Below are 25,037 nucleotides of genomic sequence, written 5' to 3'. Positions count from 1 at the left end.
CCTAGATATGACTAACAGTGGCAGCTGTACATACCATTCTTGGCCCAGAATGCTTCCTTGCACTTTTTTGGAAACAGTATTTCCCCAACTCTTGAATCTTCCTCCCTCACTCCCTGAAGTTTGAGTGGCACTGTTATTCATTTATTCATGGCTATGCTGGGTCTTGGATGCTGCATAAGGGCTTTCTCTAGTTGTGGCGAGTGTGGGCTACCCTTCATTATGGTCTGTAGGCTTCTCATGATGGTGGCTACTCTTGTAGAGCAAAGGCTCTAGAGAGTGTGGGCTTTAGTAGTTCAAACTTATAAAAGCAAAGCTCCTTAACCCAGTAATTCCAGTTCGAGAAATTTATCCCACAAATATATTTGGATACGTGGCATTTAACCATGTACGGCAGCATCCTGTAACAGCCAGACAGGAAACAATTTGTGGTCATCAATTTGTTGTTGTTGTTCAGTCATGAAGTTATATCTGGCTCTTTGTGACCTCATGGACTGCAGTATGCCAGGTTCCTCTGTCCTTCACTATCTCCTGGAGTTTGCTCAAATTCATGTCCATTGAGTCGGTGATGGTATTTAACCATCTCATCCTCTGCCGCCCCCCTTCACCTATTGCCTACAATCTCCCAGCATCAGGGTCGTTTCCGGTGAGACAGCTCTTCGCATCAGGTGGCCAAAGTATTGGAGCTTCAGCTTCAGCATTAGTCTTTCCAATGCATATTCAGTGTTGATTTCCTTTAGGATTGACTGGTTTGATCTCCCTGCAGTCCAAGGGACACTCAAGAGTCTTCTCCTGCACTGCAATTAGAAAGCATCCATTCTTCGGCGCTCAGCCTTCTTTATGGTCCAGCTCTCACATCCGTACATAACCACTGGAGAAACCATGGCTTTGACTATATGGACTTCTGTTGGCAAAGTGATGTCTGCTTTTTAATATGCTGTCTAGGTTTGTCACACCTTTCCTTCCAAGGAGGAAGCATCTTTTCATTTCATGGCTGCAGTCACTGTCCACACTGATTTTGGAGCCCAAGAAAATAAAATGTTCATCAACAGAGGATTTAATACATTGAGGTACATTCATGTAATGAAATACTACGTCTGTGCTCAGTCAGTTCATTAGTGGTCAGCTCTTTGCAACCCATGGGCTGTAGAGCCCTCTAGGCTCCTCTGTCCATGTGATTCTCCAGGTAAGAATACCAGAGTGGATGCCATGTCCTCTTCACAATGAAATATTGTGTGTTTAAAAAATAGAAACAGGAAACATACTTTATGTTTGCACATGCATAGTCTATCTCTGGAAGGACATGCAAGAAACTGGTAAGAGGGGTGTGCCTGGGGAGTATACTCTTCTGTGGTTTTCTAATTTTGCACCACATGGTGGCTCAAACTGTAAAGAATATGCTTGCAATGCAGGAGACCCAGGTTCAATCCCTAGGTCGGGAAGATCTCTTGGAGAAGGAAATGGGAACCCACTCCAGGACTCTTGCTTAGAGAATTCCATGGACAGAGGAGCGTGGCAGGCTACAGTCCATGGAACTGCAAAGAGTCAAACACAACTGAGTGACTAACTTTAACTTTCATATTATTACCTATTCAAAATTAAATAAGTAAAATTAATTTTAAGTGTGAAATAACTTTAAGAAAAATTGAAAAACATGGATGCATTATAAAGTAGATTGCAAACACTGTGAGTTTTTAGAATATCCCACAAAGTGTTCTACGGCATTTCAAGCTCACTTGGGATTTTCACCAAAGATCTAGAGGAATGAGGATAACAAATAAGCTCTCTTAGTTGCCTGTGACATACAGAGGAAAAGTGTGAAAAACAATCCTTTACAAGATGGTAGGGCAATGGCACCCCACTCCAGTACTCTTGCCTGGAAAATCCCATGGATGGAGGAGCCTGGTAGGCTGCAGTCCATGGGGTCGCTAAGAGTCGGATACGACTGAGTGACTTCACTCTCACTTATCACTTTCATGCATTGGAGAAGGAGATGGCAGCCCACTCCAGCGTTCTTGCCTGGAGAATCCCAGGGACGGGGGAGCCTGGTGGGCTGCTGTCTATGGGGTTGCACAGAGTCGGACATGACTGAAGTGACTTAGCAGCAGCAGCAGCAGGGCCATAGGCAAGCTGTGAGGGAGATAACCCCTTGGAACTAAGAGTTGATAGTTGGAAAAGAATTTCCAGACACAGAGTATTTCAGAAAGGAGTGAGCTTATTGAGAGCAAAGAGTGGAGATAATGTGGATACTTCGAGCACAGCGGGCTGACCTTCTGACAGACCAGGGAGAGTCGAAGGGACACTGTTAGAACAGTGGGCTGGCTCAAGGGAGAGTCAACGCTTTTCTTGGGTTGGTAGCCCACTTCTATAGTCTCAAGACAGAAAATTCTGACTGGAAGGGTGGCATTAGGTTAGGGTGCCATAGGGTGAGTACTGGGATAGGCATTTCTGCCTAATATGGGATCAAGGAGCTGGCTATTAAAGATCAGGGGTGCTTTTGGCAATGGTTACAGTGGGGTTCAGTCAGTTCCGTAATGACCTTGGAGATGGGGTCCAGATCTGTGGCCTTGGTACAAGGCCTTGAACTTGTGATCTTGGGATAGGACTCCACAGTAAGGTCATCCTCTGAGTTCCGAAAGAGATCACGCTAAGTAAGTATCTTTTGGATACTGACTTGTTTGCTGTGTCGGGTCTTAGTTGCGGTGTGTGAGTTCTAGGGCACGGGGCTCAGTAGCTGTGGCACCCGAGCTCTCTAGTTGTGGCATACAGGCTTCACTGTACGTGGAATCTTAGTTCCCCAACCAGGGATCGAATCCATGCCTTCTGCATTGGAAGGTGGATTATTAACCACTGTAACACCAGGGAAGTCCCAACTCCACGTATTTAAAACAGAATTAGTTTATGTAGATGTTGGCAGGGATAAAAAGTGAAACAGAGAATAGTGAAGTAACTCAAAGATGAGAAATAGCAAGCAGTTACTGCCTCCCTTAAACTGAGAGGCAGAAGAAGATCATGGTGTCACCATGGGGCTGGGATCATCTGCTAAAAGTTGGAGCCAGAGAGATAGGAGGAGAGAGCTTGAGGTTTGGGGGTGGTGATGGATCCTTTGTTTGGGGACAGGATGAGGGTGGGGATACTCTGGCTTCTTCCTTGATCCGTCCAATCTCCAAAAGTGTCTACCATTAATGGGGCCCAGAAACTCAGTGTGGTGCCCAGTCAGCCTAGGAGTCCAGGACATGTAGCCTTTCCTTATGTGGTTGGCCCCCTGCTGCCATACTGAAAAGAGCTGAGGAAGATGAGGAATGGATTTGAGGGGTAAAACTGGCCCATGATCAGGACAGAGAGGAAGGAGAAAAAAAATCAAAATATAACTCACAAACCTTTCCCTTCAAGAATAATCAACTCAGGCTGTCTGGATGAAGGTGGGTTAGTAGCATTGTAACATTCAAGCCCAGACAGTCTCCCCAAAATGTTCTTTATAGCTGGTTTGTCCAAACTAAGATCTAACCCTGGACCACACACTACATCTGGTTGCTATGTCTTTCAAAAATATTTTAATGTAGAAAGACACATTTTTTTTTTAAACTTAAAAAGGCCAGTTGTTTTATAGAATGTACTACCTTCTGAATCTGTTCACTGCCTTTTGCTTTCCTTTAGATCCTCTTGCTTATCCTACTACGTGCTTTATTAGATCCAGGTTAAGTATTTTCGGTAAAAATATATCATAGTTGATGGTGTCTATTAATGTTAGCCTCTGATCAGGAAACACATAATAGTTGATTGTTCCACACTAATGACGGTAAAATGAAGCACTGTACTAGGAGCGGTGAAAGCCTGACAACTTCATTGAGCAGTTAACTTCTAAGACCAGAAAATAAATTCTGTGGTATATTTAACCTTGTTAAAGCTCAGTTTCCTTGTCTGAAATATGAATAACAGTGTTGTTGAATAGATTAAATAAGTAGTGCATTTAAACTGTGAATGAAAAATGTTGCTTGCCATATCAACAAACAAAAGCTGTTGTGCCATCAAGCCAGCAGCCACTGCAGGCACTCTCATTGTGCACACTGAGTGGATTCAGGGTGGAGAAAGGCAGGCTACTGGCCCTAGAGAGTTAAGATGCATATCAAAGGAATAATTTCAATATGTCCAGACTCTTGCCTCTTCCCATACATAGAAAAGTGATGAATTCATTAACTTGAGATGTCTGGTTTTCTTTAATTACTTTTGATTTTTTTTCTTTGCAAAACTCCTATATATTCTGGCTCCTCTCTTATCTGTTCCAAGCAGTCCCTCAGAGGCTGTCTTCTGGGTTTAAGCTCTCAGTTTTGTCCAATAAATTAAACATAACTCTCAACTTTAAGGCTGTGCCTTTTTTTTTTTTCCAGTCAACAAAAGCACCTAGGACATAGTCAACTTTCAAATAAAGCACCAATTATTACTATTTTGGTTGCAACTGCACCATTGATGAATATGGAGCAAAAGACGCAACAGCTCCTTCCAGTTCCTAACACTATTTCCCTTTTCTGAAAGAAGGGTCAGGTCATTTTGGAGTCTGATACACCAGGCAGAAAGTTTTGCCTTGTTATTATAACAGGTTATACCTATGGACAAGCTTTTTTTTTCCTTGCCAGATACTTGGCTCAGTTCTCCTACCAGGAATTGAACCTGGGCCATGGTAATGAAAGCCCAGAATCCTAACCACTAGGCCATCAGGGAATTCCCTGGACAAGGGACTTTTTTTTTTTGGTTTTCCAGTGCATACCAGAAAAACCTGCTAGACAATTTCTAAAAGAGTTGCAACACTGGATAAGTGACTTCTAATAGTTTCCTCCTGTGTAAAGATAATTTTAATTAGTGGAGGGCTTAGTATGCACATTGTAGTGAATTCTGTACAAACATTTCCACATCTAATTCATCCTGACTCCACAAGTAAGAACTATTATCCATATTTTGCAGATGAGGAAATTGAGGTTCAGAAAGTATAAGTATACTTATATGCATACGCAGCATAGCTAAGAAGCAGCGACCGGATTTGAAGCTGGGGTTAATGAGCTCACAAAAAGACGGTATGTAAACCGGCTTCCCCCTGGGTTTCTTGTTTTAAGAAACTTAGCATTTCTCAATTGTTATTTTGTCAGGAAGTTTTCTCTGTCTTATTCCAAATTGGGCTCTTTCATGCTTCATTCCCTCCCTCCCTTATTGTATTGCAACTTGGCCCCATCTAACCCACCACCTACTAACTTTATGGTCTTCCCGAACTCGAATATCAGCTCCACGAGGGCAAGGATCTTTGCCTGTTTTGTTCACGGCTGTCTTCTCAGCATTTATACCAGGGTGAACATACTTCCGGAAAGACAGAGAATGTCGGCTTCGAGACCGACTACAGAACCTCGCCCCGACTCTCTGTACTCCCCCTTCCCCCCCTCATCTAGGTGAGGAGACGAGCAGTACAAGCCCCGCCTGAGCAACGCAGCTGGAGGATTGGATGACTGGGATTGGATTTCTGAAGTTGCGTTTGACTCGTCACTTCCGCTGAGTCGGCGCTGACTGAGCGCGTCACTTCCAGGCGGCGCGGAACGGAGTTGCCAACGGCCTGTGGAGCAACATGCCTAAGTGAGTGGGGGCCTGTACTTGGGTGTTGGCGGCCACGGTTACTAATTGTCTTCCTGCGAGAGATCGCAGAGCGGGTTCTGGCTCCGGTAGACTTTGGGGGAGCGAGCGGGTCAGGGGAAGGAAGGACGACCCGGATTTCTCGTTACTCCTGTTCGAGGGCGGAGGTGGAATCCGCAGAGGTAGCCAAAAAGCTTGACTTGTGTCAGGACGTTTTGTTTGATATCTTCATACCGTGAATACGTCTTTTAGTTTATTTTATATTTCAGCTTCAGTGACTAGCAGCTCGGATGGGCATCTATTAACTGGTTGTCATCTTCTCGTTTTTTCTCTACCCCCCTCCTCTTTCCAGATTTTATTGTGATTACTGCGACACATACCTCACCCATGATTCTGTAAGTAGTGGTTCTTTTCTTTTTCAAAAAACCGTATGCCTGCCATTTGCAACCACGTGGATGGGCATAGAGAGTATTATTCTTAGTGAAATAATGTTGTCAAAGAAACATACTCTCTGTTATCACTTATACGTGGAACCAAAAAAATAAAGCAAAACGGATGTATATAACAAAACAAACAGATTCACTGATATAGAGAAAAGCTAGTGGTTACCACTAAGGAGAGAGAAGTGGGGAGAGGCAAGATAAGGATAAGAGAGTAAGAGTTTTAAACTACTATGTATAAAATAGATAATTGTGCAACTCAAGGGAAATATCAAAGCCATTATTTTGTAACTTTAAATTTATTTGTAAATTGTATGGCCTGTGAATTATAGCTCAATAAAACTGTTACTTTTTTTTTTTTAATAAAAGGAAACCTAACCAAAGCCTTGTATGTAATAAATAAGATTTTTAAAAAATTTTGTAATTTCTGCTTTTCATCTTGCTAAGGTTTGAAGGCTACTGCTTGAAGAAACTACTTGGGGTGTTTGTTTTTCCACCCTTCCTGTAACTGTGTTTATAATTCAAAGTTAATCTTCCATCAGTCAGTGTTTTCAGTGGAGACCCCAAATAATAAAAGCTTTAGCAAGTTTAAAGATGAAGAAAAAAGTCTGTGACAAGTGAAAACTAGGAAAATGTCCTGAGGTTCTAATATTTGTTTGTGTCAAGGCTCTCAAGTGTTTGACTGACTAAATTGGAAAGAAATGCGTACATTTTGAGGAGAGTATTTTGATTAAAAAATAATTAACAGATAACAACAACTAGATTGACTATTATGTCAGTGTTCCAAATGCTTTACAGTATCATTTTGTTTAATGCTCATGATAATCCTATGAAGTTAGTATTATCTCCCATTTTACAGAGAGGGAAACTGAGGTAGCGTGGATAAATAACTAGATGTTCAGTTCAGCTCAGTCGTGTCCCACTCTTTGCGACCCCATGAATCGCAGCACGCCAGGCCTCCCTGTCCATCACCAACTCCTGGAGTTCACTCAGATTCACGTCCATCGAGTCAGTGATGCCATCCATCCATCTCATCCTCTGTTGTCCCCTTCTCCTCCTGCCCGCAATCCCTCCCAGCATACAAAACCATTAAGTTTTGTAGAGGTGGAAGATGAGCCAAGCAGTCTAACTCCAAAGCTTCTATGCCAGCAGCTCTCAAGTGTTTTGTTTCACAGTCCCTTTACATGCTTAGAAATTACTGGATGGTAGGTTAAATGATTTTTCTCCATTAAAATTTTCTGTATTTGAAGTTACTTAAAAATATTAATTCATTTACGGTAATGATAACAGAAATAACACTTTGAAAAATAGCTATTTTCCAAAACAAAACATTTAGTGTGAAAAATGGCATGAACTTTTTGGACTCTTCTGTAACATCTGACTTAATTGTCTTCTACTTTAAATCTAAATCTGTTGCATCTTGTTTTGGTTGAAGTATATGAAGAATCCAACCTCACATGTATGTAGGATCTAGAAGCACTTTAATATCATTTTGAGACATTTGTAGATATTCTTTAATATTGTATTACTGCACCAAAACTCAACACATAGTTGCAGTGTGGAATCTAAACCATGTCAAGTGGTCTTAACTTAAAACTCACTCGTCTGTCTTTGCACTTTGAATGGTATCTGTGAGCCACACCTTGAGAATTGCAGCTCTCAACTTTTTTAATCAGAGACCTGATTAAACCAGAATTCAGTCATGATGTCATCATGAATAGTAGCTGCAAGAAGTTAACTGATTTCTCTGTTGTCACTTCATTTGGAATTCTAACATATGGTCAGCTATAATTCAGCATTAGTAGATTTATGGAATATGTATTTCTTCCTCCTAAAGAAATAGTAGTTATAAATATTGTTACTACACATTGGAGGAGACCTCTCAGTCATTTGGTATTAGTAGTAGCTTGCCTACAGAGCTCTGTCTTTTTTGTTTTGTCTTTGTGTCCCTAACCCCCTCTCTAAGTCAAACCCTTTGTCACAATTTTCTGAAGTTTGTGTGGGAGGCTATGCCTTTCTACCCTTTTCCAGTGGTATTTTGTCATATACTCACTCTGGTTGCTAATGCTAGAATTCAGAGACTGGAAAAGTCTCTCTTAATAATAAATCTCTCTTTATAAGACATATCAGGAATCCCTATAATACTGTTTTTCTAACAAGATACCTTGTGAAAATAAGTTTCCACGGTGACTGGAGCAGTCCCTGTGGTGGACTTTGAAATGTATAGAAGATTCAGTGCTCTAACTTTTTGCTGGTTCTTAGGCATGATTTTGTTATTAGGCTTAAGGCATCATTGTGGTATTAGTGTAAGCAGTGACTGGGAGACAGCGAATGGTATTAATATTTTGAGATGTACACCAGTTTCTGAGATACACACAGCTTCTGCTCCCGTGACAGTGGTCATATCTGCTACGGCTGAAGCAGTCATGTGAAGAGAGGTAAGAGGGAGGAAGGCAGTCATGAGGTGCATCTGAATGCCATCTGGATTCCAGGCCTTGGTTTGCTACTTACCATGTGTTTTGAGACACATCTTTAGGCATAAATAGAAGATGATAACCTTGTGATTTTTAAGATTAGTTTTATTGAATTACATATATTCAGTTAAATGCATATATTTTAAGTGTCCAGTTTGATGATCTGTCAGATGATTACAGCTTCCTGTATGCATCAAGACATAGAACATTTCTGTCACCCCAGAAGGCTCTCCTGCGCTCTTTTGTAGTGAGTCCCTGTGCACCCCGACCCTGACTGATCTGGCTTTTATGGCTAAAGATCGTTATTGCTGATTTTAAACTTTATATGAACGGAGGCTTATATACTCTGTATGTTTGATTTCTTTTGCTCAGCATGGTTTTGAGATTTGTCTGTATTGCATATGTCAGCAATTCATTCTTTCTGATTAGTATTTCGCTGTATTGAGCACATGTGGTCTTATGGAGACTGAGGCACTGCTTGTAAAGTACGTAACATGGTGTCAGACACGTAGTAAAAGTTAAATAAATGTTAACTTAAGACAAAAGGTTAGGTGTGTGAAGTTTATCTTACGTCAGTTTTATCTCAATAAAACTGTTATAATGAGCTAAAGGTCTGCGAGGGATTCACATAGTCTATATTCTAGACCTATGGTCCTTTAAAAGACCATATTTCCGTAAACTGTTACTTAAGTGTATGTAAGCTATATTGTTTTTCCATAGAATAACCTAAGAAAGGACACTAACATGATATTGTGTTTTAGATCAGTGGATTGCAAACTTTCTTCACATGCCAGATTGTAATTATTTTAGGTTTGTGGGCCATACAGTCTTTGCTGCAGTTACTCAACTCAGCTGTTACAGAGAGAAGACGTAGACTATCCATGAACAAACGAACGCCGCTGTGTTTCAGTACTTCTTTTCCACAAAATCAGGTGGCTGGCCCATGGGCCATGGTTTTCTGGCCCCTGGTTTAGGTAATAAATACAGTAGGTAAATTACCACAGTAACATCGCTGGAAAATGTTTTTAGTGATGCTTTGACACCCAGCTAAAGCTGCTAAAGGTAGTGAGGCTACCTACAAAAAGGTAACACTTCAGAAGATTTCTGGGTTTGGATGATTTGTTTCTTTAACTGATAACTACCTTTTTGTTTTACAGCCGTCTGTGAGAAAGACGCACTGCAGTGGTAGGAAGCACAAAGAGAACGTGAAAGACTACTATCAGAAATGGATGGAAGAGCAGGCTCAGAGCCTGATTGACAAAACAAGTACGTTGCAGTCTCCTGTTCTGGTGGGGTAGAACGGTCCCATTCTTTCTCGCCCCTCTGTCTCTGTTGTTTTTCAGAGAAGCAGCTCATTCTGAATGATAAATAGGATCATTCTGATGTGCTGAATGAAAGAAGTGGAAAGTCATTGGTTTCTTGGGGACATAGGAAAACATTAATTTTTGAGGTTAGAGCAATCAGATATTGGTTAGACTAGGAAGTTGGGTAGAGAAGAATGAGTGGTCTAATGTTTCTGTTGATGTGGACCAGATTTTGTAGGAAATTTATAACCTCCTTTATTGTGATTCGTAATTTTTAGATTGGTTTTCCTGTTACAGCAGGAAAAGGTAGAGGTGAGTTTGTAGATCTCTTTGAAGAGTTTGACAGACTTATTCTTCCTGTCCTGACAAAGATAACTGGTCACAAAGGAAGTAACTAATATGACAGAATAGTCTGGCTATGTTTTGGACTCTGGCGGTACATGCTATACTCGTTTAATTAGGAACATTTTTGTTGTTTGGGGTGGTAAGGTACAAAGCACTGGCAGACAGATACTGTATTTTTATGTTTGATCATCCTAATGTATCTGAAACATGGCCTTTTCTAATTGTTCATTGTACCCACTGCTGGCAGGCAAATGTGGACTTTGATCATGGTTTTTTTTTTTAAGTAAGACTGTCATGAAAAATTTTAAGCTCAGAAGGAGGAGAACTTTAAAGAAAGAACCTCCTGTGACTGCCACGCATGTATCTTTCAGCTGCAGCATTGTCTTGTTTATACCAAAGTTCTCTAACTTAGCACTGTTGATATTTGGGGCCTGATAATTCTTTGTCGGGGGCTGTTCATGTGCTATAGGCTGTTGAGCAGCAACTCTGACCTATACCCACTAGGTGCCTATAGCTCCTAATATCTCCATGCACTGCCTAGTGTCCATACAGGGACAAAATTGCCTCTTGTTGAGAGCCACCAGATACCTTCATCTACTTCCTTTCCCCTCCTAGATTGTTAAGGGGCAAATCTCAGAAATTATCTCATCTGGGAAAAAAGTGTAAGGATGAGTAAATGTTTTTGATGAAAAACTTAGAGGAGAAGAAGTGAGCCCTTGGGATGGACCTGACGCTGTTTACGGGTGTGTTGAGTCCGCCGCTGAGCCAGTGGCATTGCCACTCCCTCTTGAGTCTTCGCAGGCTGCCCTGCGCAGGATGTGGGAGGTGTCCCGATTGGAAAAGCCTTTATTGGGGGATATGAACCCTTAGGGAGAACAGGCTCTTAGGGGGCTTGTGAATAGCTATTCATAAATCTCTACTCTGGGTCATTTTTTGCATCTGATGTTCATGAATTATCAGTGATCTTGAGTGATTTGACCTGCTTTGCACTAGTGAGGGTAGAGTGGAATTGGGGAGTGTCTGGGCTGCAGACTGCACTGACTTGAGAAAGGCGTATTCAGGAATTGACTTTATGCATGTGTATTTTAGTGTTTATTTATGACTCTTTTCCCAAGACAAATATAAACAGTCTTCAGTTTCTTTTGTTTTCATTTGCACATGTTATTAAACTGTAATTGTATTCAACATTTTAAAAAAATCATAATCTCCTTCAGAGCAGGCTGTTGGCTTTGAATTTGAAATCTTTGTTTCTTTAACATCTCTTAGCTCAGTGCATTAATTTCAAAACTGGTAAACCAAAATGGTGTATTGTTTTGATGCAGGAAAGCATATATAGGAGGGACTGAAATTTTACAAAGTCTGGCCTCTGGGCACTTGTCACACATTGTTCAAATAAAACTGAGCAGCTTAAATTGAGTATAAACTACATCTGCAGATTAAAGATGACTGCTGCTCTTTGGTAAAACATTTATAGGTGGGAGGTCACTCATAGTTAACTAGTCTCTCATAGTTATTTAGCCATAGGAATGCTGTGAAATAAAACTTGGTTAAAAAACCCAGATCAGTAAACCAGTTAATTGTAGTTTTAGCTGGTGAGTACTTAAAGTTGATTTTGACCATGGTGGTGTAATGTTAGATGAAAGATTTTTAGAGTGAAATAATGAGACCATTAAAGATTGAAAAGAAAGTGGTTATTTTAGTAATTAAATGGGTTGTTGAATTATTCACTGTTGTTTTTGCTTACTCTCTCCAAAGCTGCTGCATTTCAACAAGGAAAGATACCTCCTACTCCATTCTCTGCTCCTCCTCCTGCAGGGGCAATGATCCCACCTCCCCCCAGTCTCCGTAAGTTTATAAAGTTTTTACCTTAATAGGTGTAACTGGGAGGATTATCCTTGATTTTGTTAGATTATCTCACAGTAGGCTTTCAAATGCTCATTAGATAAATGTTGTTGTTCAGTCACCCAGTCATGTCCGACCCTTTGTGACCCTGTGGACTGCAGCAAGCCAGGCTTCCCTGTCCCTCACCATCTCCCGGAGTTTGCCCAAGTTCATGTCCATTGCATCGGTGAATATATAGACAGTAATAGATGACAGCTTCAGTGGTATAATTTGTGAAATATCTTTAGAGTTACATTCTTATTGCACTATTACTAGGTCTCAAGTGGGTCTGAGATAGATACAATGGACAGCTCCGAATGTACCTGTGATAATGAGCTGATGTATAAAGAGGTATTGCTAAGGTATTAAATTGTTTACTGCTATGAATGCAACACTGGAGGACTGAAATAGCTGATAAACTCCTCAGTCTCTCTCCCAAATTTGTAACCCATCTAACACTGATATATATACCTTGAGAAAGACAAAAATTGCATAGTTAGGAGTGGGTCAAAGGACTCTTCTGTTTGGGAAGATTTATTATTTCTGTAGAACAGACAGGTGGAGATAGAATAACTAGGCCTAAGTTCTTTGTCCTTCCTGTAAGGGTTCAGATTGAAATTGAACTCAGAGACCTAAAATCAGTCCTGTAAGTAATCATGGATATAAGCAGAGAGAAGTAGGCTAGACCACTAGTGACCCACCAGTCCCTTCTTGGAATCTTGCCATCCTGGGATCTCATCAGGCTCACAGCAGCTTAAGGTCATCTCTCTTCCCTAGTCTGTCCCGACTGGCTGGCACGCAACTCCATGATTTTTAATAGTAGAATAGGCAGTGGTATGAATGTGCATAATTAACCTCACCGTTTTCTTATTGTTGGATATGTGAGTTGTTTCAGATTGTTGCTGTCGTAAAAGATTCTGTCAGGAATATCTCTGTATATACATTATCATATTTCCGAAGACTCTCTTAAACCTAGGTTTTGACCTGAAATTGATATTAGATACTTGTAGCTTAAGATCATCCGTTTTTTTTTTTTTTTTTAACAGAGGGTAGAGTTTAAAATTTAAAATGGTTGGAATTTAACTTGGGGGACTTATCTTCACTTTATATTTCTGTCTGGGCAGGCTTGTTTTTAGTCATAAAGTAAGTAAAGTTTTGTAGCCAGCTGATTTTTGTTGATCTACTATTATAAAACAAATCATAAAAAGTTACAGAATTATTGCAGAATTTGGGCCAGGTCATGAAGCCCTGTTTCATTAAAAAGAAATTGTTAATATACAAGAATATCTCAATCTGAGGCCCATTTTTTATTTCAGCGGGTCCTCCTCGCCCTGGGATGATGCCTGCACCTCACATGGGGGGCCCTCCCATGATGCCGATGATGGGTCCCCCTCCTCCTGGGATGATGCCAGTGGGACCTGGTAAGTTTGGGTCTCTTTCCTTCTTGGATGCTCCATTGTGTTCTAGCTTTCGATTTAAATAGAATTCTTAATTAGCTGTCTAAATGTGCTGCAACAAATTACATTTGGTGAATCTATAATAGTAAAAAAAAAGTACTTGGTTTATCAGTGTAATTGGATGGTATCCAAAGACCTTGAGCAACTGAAAGGAAGATAAGCCTACCTCTTGTTTTTCTTCTCCTCTGACCTCCTGTTCCCTTGCCCTTCCTGGCTTTTGGCTGTTTATGATGAGGAGAAGGGTGGATGCATACTGAGGCTGCTGCTTTCCTCAGTTTTGGTTTGGAGCAGAACTACCCCCCTATTGCTAATTTAATCTTTCAGGTTAACTGGGTTAATTAGTATTTATGAAAAAGGTCTTAGGCCTGGTAGTTTTTTATTCAGAAGGGGGAAAAAAACCTTGTACCTCAAACATTTGATTTTAACATAAACATAAATGTACATTGGTTTGTAGTTTTCTGCTACGCAGTCAGGGCCTTTGCTTTGAGAATGAATCTACTGACTAGCACACCATATGTTTCTTGCATAAACCAGTAAGCCACACTCATAATGCATCCTTTACCAACTTTAGTTTCATTTTTCTTTGAAGTGGTTAGAGACCTTGTGAGGCAGATTAGTTCCTATTTTTTATGATCTCACCTACCAAATTTGTGAGTACACTGGGGGGATGATTTGCGTGAGTCTTTCTTAGTAATCAGCATAGTTTTTACAGAAACAGTTCTTTTTTTGAGTTCATATTTCATTGGTTTGTAGAATAAATATTTAGAGTACATACAACTGACATAAGAAGCCTGCACTCCAACTGATAAGACAATATAGTAGCTTCCTGGTCAGAAGCGATCAGTATACTTGATGTGGGTGTCATTTAGGGGGGGAAAGTTTAGATAAAATTCCTGCCCTACTGGCTTGTAAATCCAGAACACAGTCTAAGTGATTCAGATGTCTTCTACATTCTTAAATTGGGGTCACAAATTCAGATTCCTAGAAGGGTTAGAGATGTGAATTGGGAAGTGCTTTGACTCACATAAAGAAAGCTTCTAGAACTCAGTGTCAGTGTGTGCTTGACATTTGAGAATATAGGCTTGGTGTTGCCAGTTTGCCTGAGTATTTTGTTGTTATTTTTAGCCAGGATAAAATAATAAAGTTATGGGATTTCATTTAAAATAATTGAGTAGCTGGGGAGTTGGCAGGGGTAGGAATGGGTGGGGATAAGATAAAACAAAGTTCACCATGGGTGGATAATTGTTGAAGCTGGTTGATGGGTACATGGATGTTCATTATATTCTTTTTACTCTGCTTGTGTATGCTTGAACATTTCCATAATAAAAAGATGTAAAAAGGAATACTTGTTAGTTACGAGACATACTAGTTGCCAGTGCTGACAACTGATTAAGGGTTAATGCACTGTGGAGAGTGAAGAAAACAAGTTTTCAGGGGCCTCATTTTTAGTCTTTGTGGATCAGTTTCCTGTAAGAAAACGCTGAATACAGGTTATGTTATGGAGGGAGTATTAATAAGATATTTAGAATTTTAATATTTTCTGTTTCTGCTGAAATTTATCTTAAATTTTGTACCTGTTGGATTTTGTGTTTTTGCATATATTTGTGTTTTGCTTTTTGTGATAAGGCTATATTCAACTTTAAATATAGTTTTCTCTTGAACCATTATAACCAAAATGATTTAGTTGAAATTGAATAATTAGGTAAAATCTGATATTTAAAAAGAAGCTATGTAAGATGAAAATTATGAGGCATAATAATATAATTAATATCGTGAACCCAACACCCAGCTGAGAAAGTGGAACATTACCAGTCCCATGAAGCTGCCTGTATTCCTCCCCAACCCTCACCTGTCTGCTTGCCCTCCCTTCCCTGGCTCATTTATTTGGCTGGTATTATATTGATGGGACACTTAAAAAAAAATTCATTTATAGTTTTTGAAATGCATTAGAAAAATCAGATTGTGTGTGTGCTAATTGTTATAAATCACGTTATTGCCTATTATTTTTCTTGACTTGAGCTAAGTATGGTTACTAACAGGTTCTCAGCATGGGCCTCCTGCTCACCTTTCCTACAACTCCGAACAAACGCTTAGTGGTAAGATTGTCCTCTGTGCCTGTGTACATTCATGAACTAGCTCCTGGTTATATGGTGCATAGAAGTGATTAAAAGAGCTGACTGAGTAACATGTGACTTAGCTGTGAATTTCCCTGAGTGAGAAAAAAGGTCAATTTAGGGAACTGGTCCCTGGTGATTTCTGGAAAACAATCTATTAATAGTTTCCCCCTTACTATCATTAGATCATGATTCCCATATGATTCTTGTGTTGACCTTTTTGTTTTTTGTTTGAGAATGTCTAAGTAATTTACAGATGTGATGGATTTGTTGCATTTCTTCTGTCAAGTATGTCTTTTTTCCAGCATTTTGCAGGGGGGGCTACTTTTTTGTCTTTAAATGAAGTCCCATCAAGCTCTCCTAAGTAGTATTTTTGACTCTCTTTTTTTCTTTTTTGTTTTGCCTGCAGCTCCTGGAATGAGGCCGCCTATGGGAGGCCACATGCCAATGATGCCTGGGCCCCCAATGATGAGACCTCCTGCCCGTCCCATGATGGTCCCCACCCGGCCAGGAATGACCCGACCAGACAGATAAGGAGATTGGGGAGCCTCTTTATATCAGTTTTGTATTACTTGTACTTCACCAGGAGATCATGGTGCTGTGACTTAGGGTGTTTTCTAACAGCATGACAAGGAAAACTTGTTCCCCCTTCCTATCAGAGAGAGTAGTTTTGGAGGGAAGTAGTGGGACAGAAAAAACAATTTTCATTTGTATTGTGAAATGTGAAAATAAAATTGTCAACTCTTTTAGTTAAAAATGTGTTCCCTTTTTTCCTCCTTTCTGTATTCTTTTTGTATTATAACAGAGATTCCTGTTGTCTTTCTCTAGCTCATTCTCCCTTCAGGATACCCTCTGCCTGACGTTGTTTTCCCTTAGCTGTAGAGTGGGTAAAGTTTGCTTGTGAAAAAACTGGTAAATCCAACACTTGTAGAGCTTTTGTCAATTAAAATAATAAAGAGCACCTGGTTAATTTTCACATTAATAATACTTTGTGTAGTAAGTGGACAATTTTAATTTAAAAGAAGCATAAACTTCTTTTATGCTGAAGTAGGGAAAAAGGTTTCACAGAGTGCATGTCAGCTTGGCAAGAATTGCCTTAACCTCAGCTTCTCCTTTCACTCAGCTCCTCTTTTTCTGGGGCTTCATATAGAAAATTCTCTATTAGTAATAGAAAAATTAGGCAGATTTTCATGGTGAAGAAAGGTATCTTGAGAACATCATTTGTTATGTCACCAGGCTATAAAAGGAGGATATTTTCAGGGAGCCATCTAGAAAGTAAGCCATTGCCACTGTTCAGCTTAGTGTAAAATCTAAACTCCTGTTTCATATTACAGGTGGGAGTAAACATTGTTATAACCTCTGGGGAGGGCAGTTTGGCAGTATCACTCAGAATTACAGTGCTTATGTCCTTTGACTTAGCATTTCCAAGTCCAGGGAAGAGATTTAGCCTATAGATAGATGTGTATGAAATGACATGTGTACAAGATTATAGCAAAAAACTGGAAACCACATAGGTGTCTGATGAGAGGGGACTGATCAAAGACATTACATCCACATTGTGGCACATACCATACATGTTGAAACAGCATAAGGAAGTTCTGAACTGACGGGGAAAGATTTCCAAGATACACGTTGTCCGGAATCTTGGTTTGTTCACATAACAATGTCTTGTTTGCTGCTGTCCTTTTGTGAAGGAAATACCTGTATATGCCTGTGTGTGCTTAAAGGATCCCTGGAAGGACAGTTCAGCAACTGGAAATACTGGTTGACTGTAAAAAGTGAAAGAATGGCTAGGGGGCAGGGATGAATGAGAAAGGTTTGCCGCCTTTTTGTATCTGTAGGATTTTGAATCATTCTCTATAGAAAAAACAAAACAATCCACCTTTGCCCTCTGAGGTTATTGTTAAACATGATGCTATGGCAGAGGGTGCCCTAAACCAACAGTTTACAAACTGGCTGGTGATCAGAATTATGGAAGACCTTTCCCAAAGTAAAGAGTCCAGATTTGGGGACTTCCCTGGTGGCCCAGTGGACTTTCCCTTCCAGTGCAGGGGCGCAGGTTGAATCCCTGGTCCAGGAGCTAAGATCCACATGCCTTGCGGCCAAAAAATCAAAACATAAGGCAAGAAATATTATAACAAATTAAATAAAGATTAAAAAAAGATTCCAGATTTTGATTCTACATATCTGGTTTGGGCTTTGGAAATTTGTGTTTTGAGAAAGCTCCCTAAGAAATTTTGATTATTCAGTGGGTTTGGCAAGCTCTGTCTTAGGATCTATTATACTCAAGAATATAGCTGTATATATGCATGTGTGTTTATAATTTTTAAAAGATTTGTAGCTAGAAATTTAAATGACGATGGGTTGATTGCTTTTTTCCTAGAAACTTGTGAATATTTTGAAAAAAAGCTAATGTAGGCAAATAAACCACCATATCTAGGTAAACAAGATTAGAAAGAGATTAGATTCTTACAGCAAGATGATCTCTATGCTCAGCCTCCGTAGAAACTAAGTCAGCTTCTTAGTCTGAGCCTTTGCTGGGACTACTTGTTGCTTTTTAGTTTTTTTATTGTCACATCTTTTTAAGGAGGACTTAAGTCTCAGAAATTGATAGTTTGTGTGTCTTTTATAGCTTACATTTGTTTTTAAAATCTTCTGTAGACTTAAGGATTTATTAGGGAAAACCATGCCCGTTGAGCTTATATGTGACTTAGCAAGTTTGTGGTTTGGATGGCTCTGTCAGGTGCAGGGTATAGAGCCTGTGGATACACAGGAAGCCCACAGGTATCTATTTAGGTTTTTAAAAATAGTCTCAGATACTAGGAACAACCCAGGTTTTCCTAAAAGGAAGATTTTTCCACAGTATGTTTTTAGGGTTGAATATCTACTCTATAGAGTCTTTGAAATAAGTGTTCTACAAAGTTTCAGGAAAATAATATGATAACTTAGAAGTTTTAACAGTGAACAAAAGTGGGAATAAATAATTCTAAAGGTTTTTTTTTAAATTTTATTAACTCCTAGGGCAAACTATTATTATAATGAATGATTATCAGATGTTTCCTTTGTAAAAGGCGTAAACTTGGTGCTATTGCTTTATGCCTTTAGACATCTTGTTTTAATTCTAAAATATGAGTCAGCTGTGATGGGAGCATCTGTATAAGTGCAGACCAGAATCTACTAGATATCAACTGAAGAAATTAGGGTCAATGTGGGATAACATACTTGCTTCCTTCTCTACGGGCAGATCCAAAGCTATGAGGAGGGCAGTGAAAGTCCAAGGTGTCGTCATGGTCTGCTGTCTGACTTTAATGGTGTGTCCGCATGCCAGGCCCCTGAATTTCAGGCTGCATGAGAAATGGGATCCTTGCATAGAGCTGCAGGCTAACTTGGTCATCCTGTATGGAAAAAGTCCAGTGGTGATTAAGTGTGTGTTCCATTTACATAACTTCAGTCAGATGGTTTCTTTCATTAGGTGAACAGAAGGAAAAAGCCTGGCTGACCTTAGATTTCCATGACAGAAGTGTCCCAAAGACTTGCCTGGTATATTGTTTACATGAAAACCTTAATAAACATTAACTAAATGAAGACGTTTCTTTCTTTCCTAATGAAAAACATAAAGGTTAGTCTTTCTGGCACGGGATCAAATACTGCATCTAGAATAGTTCATCAGACAAGTGCAGGAATAAAATAAACTGTATGTTGTTTATTGTTGTTGCTCTTTAAGGGTCAGGGTGTGTGCTCAGTTACTCAGTCGTGTCCCACTCTTTGCAACCCCACAGACTGTAACCCACCAGGCTCCTCTGTCCGTGGGATTCTCCAGGCAAGAACAGCAGAGTGGGTTGCCATTTCTTCCTCCAGTGAGTCCTCCAGACCCAGGGATTGATTCCTTGTCTTCTGCAGATTCTTTACCACTGATCCATTTGGGAAATCCTTAAGGGTCAGGGTGGTAGATTTCGCACTTACAGAAAAGTTGAACTACACAAGCAACATTAATCTATCCTTTGACCAGTATCACCCATCACCTTTTGTTAGCTGTTAGCGTTTCACCTCATTCACTTTATTATTTGCCCTCTGCTCTCTCTTTTATTTGGAACCATTGGGGAGTAAATTGTTTATATCATGCCCTTTACCATAAATACTTAAGTGTGTATTTCCTAGGAATAAATATATTCTCTTACACACTGTGGTTTTAGTTATCAACCTTGATTCAATGATTTAATCTACCAACCATGTTTCATATTTGTCCTTGTATTTTTTCCCCCCTTTCCTGTACTTTTTTTTGGGCCACATCTCTTTAGTCTCCTTTTAATGTAGAACAGTTCCTCAGCCTCTCTTTGTCTTTTATGACCATCTTTTGTTTATCTCACCATCTTTTGTTGAATATTCCTCACGCCTCACTTTGGGTTTGCCTGATGTCTCCTTATGATTGCATTTGCGTACACGTCCTCAGTTGCATCCCTGGGATATCGTATCTGTAGGCAGGCACATAGGCATCCCCCCTTGTTGATGAGAGTAATTTTGATCATCTACCAGGTGATTGTCCAGTTTCTCCATACTTGTTCCTTTTGAGTAAGTATCTTTCCCTGGCTGTCAATTAAGAAAAGCCCATAAGATGACTTATGTCCTTATCTAATGATGAGACTTTGAACTCAGCACAGAAGGCCAAGATCTCAAAGCCCTTTATAAGTACTTAGCTTTCACAGTGACCCTTAGAAACAAGCCTCTTCATCCTGCCCTCCTCTTTGCCTGTACATCACATCCACTTTTGAGGGATGGTTGTTGAAGGAATATAGAAGTAAAAGGACAAAGAATTTTACCTCTATAATCAAATGCTGTATTTCTCTCCTCTTCACCCTCTGTAAGTCTCAGGCCTCTGCTAGAGAGAGAAGCATGTAAAGAGGTCAAAAAGAAGAAAAACAGTAGAGCCTAGGGTGGCAGTTAGACATACTGATTGCTCACCCTGGTACCTCCTACTGTCCTTAACAAGAGAACATCGAATTTTTACCTGGATGCATGGCCATCTGCAATGAGTAGCACATTCCCCATGGCTTGTAACTAGGTGAGGCCATGTGGCAAGAGAGAACATGTCTTTTTTTCTGTCCTTTTCTGCTGACAGGAATGTGGATATATGATGTTTGCTTGAAATGCAGGCAATATCTTGGACCATGAATTGTCTACTAAAGATGGTATTAGCAAGGTAAAAGGAGCTGCTGCTGCTAAGTCACTTTAGTCATGTCTGACTCTGTGTGACCCCATGGACGGCAGCCCACCAGGCTACCCCGTCCCTGGGATTCTCCAGGCAAAAACACTGGAGTGGGTTGCCATTTCCTTCTCCAATGCATGAAAGTGAAAAGTGAAAGTGAAGTAGCTCAGTCTTGTCCGACCCTTAGCGACCCCATGGACTGCAGCCTTCCAGGTTCCTCCCTCCATGGGATTTTCCAGGCAAGAATACTGGAGTGGGCTGCCATCGCCTTCTCTGGGTAAAAGGAGCATAGGTCCCTAAATGGTTGAAGAGCTGCCATGTTCTGCCTACCTTAGACTTCTTTTATGTCAAAGAGAAGTAAATATTGAAGTCACGCATTATCTTGAGTTTTCTGTCACATGCAGCTGAACCCACCTGACTGATAAAAACGAGCCTATCAGAGGAAAGTAGTACTGATGGGCTTAGGCGACTTCCCTAGCAGTCCAGTGGTTAAGACTCTGTGTTTCCAGTACAAGGGGTGCAGGTTTGATTCCTGGTCAGGAAGCTAAGATCCCACATGTAACACTTTGCAGCACAGTCTCCCTCCCCACCCCCCTACAAAAATTGCACTCCTGCTAGAAAAGCCTGCCTAGGGTGTGCCACTGTAATATTGCTCTGAGTTTGGACACTCTTGTTGGTGGTGGGAACACAATGGTAAAAGAAAATTCTTCCTCTTTTGGAGCTTATGTTCTAAAGGGGGAGTCAGACAATAAACAAAAATACCAATGTTAGATGGTATGTGCCATGAAGAAAAAAGGGCATCAGTAAGGGGCATGGGGAATGGCAGGCAAGGAATAGGTCTGTGGGAAAGACATGAAGGGAGTGGTGGTTGGTAGAAGGCTGTGCAGATGTTTGGGGGATTTCATGTTGTTGTTCAGTCACTAAGTCATGTCTGACTCTTGTGAACCCTTGGACTGTAGTCCGCCAGGCTCCTCTGTCCATGGGATTTCCCAGGCAAGCCTACTGGAGTGGGTTGCCATTTCCTTCTCCAGTTACACGTGTATATGTGTGTCAAAAGTTTAAAAATTATATACTTTGAATAATATGTGTTCTATGTCAGTCATACCTCAACTTGTTTTTAAAAGTTATAACTACCACAAACTAGAAACTACTCTCAAGAATCTTTATAGACAGTGATACCAGCTCTTTGCTATTTAACCCTTTTGTTCTTGAGTTTTCTATAAAACTACTTTTCCTTGCTTGTATAGTGTTATTTTTCTTTGGCCATTGTGTCTGTCCTTTTTTGTCCCATACAAAGCACACTATGTACAAATGAATGATTTTTTTTTTTAACTGCACTGCATGGCTTATGAGATCTCAAATTTCCCGAACAAGGAATGAACCCAGGCCACAGCAGTGAAAGAGCTAATCCTAACTACTAGACCACCAGGGAACTCGCTAATCATGAATTAAATTTTTAAAAATATTTAAATACGTTTGTTTATTTGGCTGCATGAGGTCTTAGTTGGCAGCATGTGGGATCTCTCATGTGGTGCACATACTCACTAGTTGCAGTGCACAGGCTCAGTAGTTGTGCGCAGGCTCCAGACCACATAGGCGTGGGCATGTGGGATGTTAGTTCCCTGACCTGGGATCAACCCTGTATTCCTTGCATTGCAAGACAGATTCTTAGCCACTGGACCACCACCAGGGAAGATCCCCAATCATGAATTTAGAGATGTAGCTATCCTGCCAGGCAGATGAGGAAAGCTGCTCTTTCTGAAATACAGTGATTACCTAGGTGTTTTATAAATGTATGGGTTGTAGAATATGGCTCAGCAATAAAAATGAATGAACTTTGATAGAACAGTTTGGATGTATCTCAAGGGCAGTATGCTGAGTGAAAAAAGCCAGTCTCAAAGGGGCATCTACTGCATGATTCCATCTATATAAATAACAAAAATTATTGAGATGAAGAACAAATCAGTAGTTGCAAAGAGTTAGGGATTGTGTTAGGAGTGGAGATGGGGCAGCCGAGAATGACTGTAAAGGGGTATCATGAGGGAGAGCTTGGTGGTGGTGAAATAATCCTGTATCTTTACTGTGGTAGTGGTTACACAAGGCTACATATCATGAATGAGAGTTATACACATGCATCCACAGTATCAGTTTCCTGGGTTTTATATTGAACTGCAGTTGTGTAAGATACAACCATTGTAGGAACGTTGGTGAAGTGTACATGGGGCTTCTCTGTATTATCTTAATGACTTCCTGTAAATCTATAATTATTTCAAAATTAAAAATTAAAAAAAAATGGACTTCTGCTTCCAGAAATATAGGTGTACATTTCTCTATTCCTACCGAGTACAACTTAAACCCTGTACATTATATACATAAAAAGCAAGCATAAGAGAGACTTCCCTGGTGGTCCAGTGGTTAAGAATCTGCCTTCCAATGTAGGGGATGTGGGTTCGATGGCTGTTTAGTGAACTAAAATCCCGCATGCTGCAGAACATCTAAGCCCATGCACCCTAACTGGTGAGCCCTTGTGTTACAGCTTCTCAGCCTGCATACTCTAGAGCCTGTACTCACCACTAGAGGAGCCCCCACACACCACAGCTAGGAAGAGCCTGCCTGCTGCAGTGAAGCCCGTGTGCTACAACAAAGACCCAGTGCAGCCAAAAAATTAAAACAACAGACAAGCATAGGACACTCTGAAAGGCGGAGAGAAGAAGGCTGACCTGCTACGGAACTGTGACCCAAAGAACAACATAATGAGCTCTCTGGATTTTCTGTTTGCCTCAAAGGTGCCAGACTTGGAGCTGAAGGAGTTGGAACCAGGAAACTCCAATGGGTAACAGACAAAAATACACTCCACGAAAAGTCTGCTTCCTGTAGCCAAAGAAACAGAAAAGAGGTAGCTTAGCAAGTCAGAAAACTTTTAGACAATAACCACTCTATTCCAGCCAAACACCACAGAAACTCACCCTACCCCAACCCATGCCACAAAGACCAAGTGGGGAGTTAGATTTCCACCCTTGTGAGGTTACAATGAAGTGCCCCAAACTCCTACCAGGATGGTGAGAAAAGAGCTTGGATTATCATTCCCATCTGGCAGTAACAGGGCATTGCCCCCTCTTGACTGAGATGTCAGAAGACGCTGAGTCAGAACTTTTAAGGACTTTTATCAATGTCCAGTGGTAAAGAAGCTGTGGGGAGCAGTAACAAGGCACTCCGCCACTTCCCCGCTAGAGAAGTATTAGCTGAAGCTTGCTGAAGAGCCAGAACTTTCACGTTAGCCCAGCAGCAATGAGGAACTCTTTCCTTGGGTGTCCAAGGAGGCTAACTGGGCAACCTGGACTTCTGTTTCTACCTGATAGTAACAAGAGAGTACCTCACCACTTCTGCATTGCAAGGATAAGTTAGCAGAACAGAGCATTTAAATAAGATTCAGAATCTCAGAACATAATATGAAACTATCCAGATTTCTATCTAAGATCACTCACTGTACCAAGATCAAGGAAGATCTCAAACTACATTTCAAATGCAATTAATACCTGTCAACAGTAAGCTGATAGCGCTCCTGGAATTATTAGACAAAGATTTTAGAGCAGGCATAATGAAAATGCTCTAGTGAGCAAAAAGATATAAAGAACCAAATGGAAATTTTGGAACCCCCAAATAAGTAAAAAAATTCATGAATAGTCTCAACAAGAAACAGTAATCAGAAATAATCAGAGAACTTGAAGATAGAACAATAAAAAATGCCCAATATGAACAACAGGAAATAGACTTAAAAAAACAAAATGAACTGAATTTTAAGGACCTGTGGGTCCCTGAAAATCTAATATTCAAGTTATCAGACTTCCAGGAGGGAGAAAAAGGAGAGAGCCAAAAAACGTACTGCAACAAATAATGGTTGAAAACTTCCCAAGGGCTTGCAAGAGAGATCAACACACATTTTCAAGAAGCTGAATAACAATCAGGATAACTCAAAGAAATCTATATAATTATGAAAACTGAAAACAAAAAGTTTGAAAACAACCAGAGAAAATGACACCCTACTTTTGAGGGGAAACAGTTTGAAGGACAGCAGATTTATCATAAAAAACCATGGATGCCAGAAGGAAGTGGCAAACAGATTTCAAGTACTGAAAGAAAAGAATTAACCAGTCCAGAATTCTGTACCCTGTGAAAATAATGTTTTAGGGGCAAATGGGAAATAAAGAT

General features: G+C 40.3%; 1 protein-coding gene across 1 annotated transcript; it reads left to right on the top strand.

Moving 5' to 3' along the window:
* Positions 5,503–16,382, top strand: SNRPC (small nuclear ribonucleoprotein polypeptide C). The gene is made up of 6 exons (XM_005696243.3): positions 5,503–5,613; positions 5,963–6,005; positions 9,682–9,790; positions 11,929–12,018; positions 13,371–13,475; positions 16,035–16,382. The coding sequence occupies exons 1-6, from the start codon at positions 5,606–5,608 to the stop codon at positions 16,157–16,159; spliced, it is 480 nt and encodes a 159-aa protein (XP_005696300.1). The 5' UTR covers positions 5,503–5,605; the 3' UTR covers positions 16,160–16,382.

This window comes from Capra hircus, chromosome 23 (assembly GCF_001704415.2).
Source record: "Capra hircus breed San Clemente chromosome 23, ASM170441v1, whole genome shotgun sequence".
NCBI lineage: Eukaryota > Metazoa > Chordata > Mammalia > Artiodactyla > Bovidae > Capra > Capra hircus.
Note: the sequence above shows the minus strand (reverse complement) of the source record. Positions and strands in the feature narration are given on the sequence as shown.

Excerpts from the sequence above, each read along its gene's own strand:
- SNRPC (XM_005696243.3), top strand. Across the intron at positions 6,006-9,681 it reads CATACCTCACCCATGATTCT|CCGTCTGTGAGAAAGACGCA; the intron begins GTAAGTAGTGGT and ends TTTGTTTTACAG. Across the intron at positions 12,019-13,370 it reads CCCACCTCCCCCCAGTCTCC|CGGGTCCTCCTCGCCCTGGG; the intron begins GTAAGTTTATAA and ends TTTTTATTTCAG.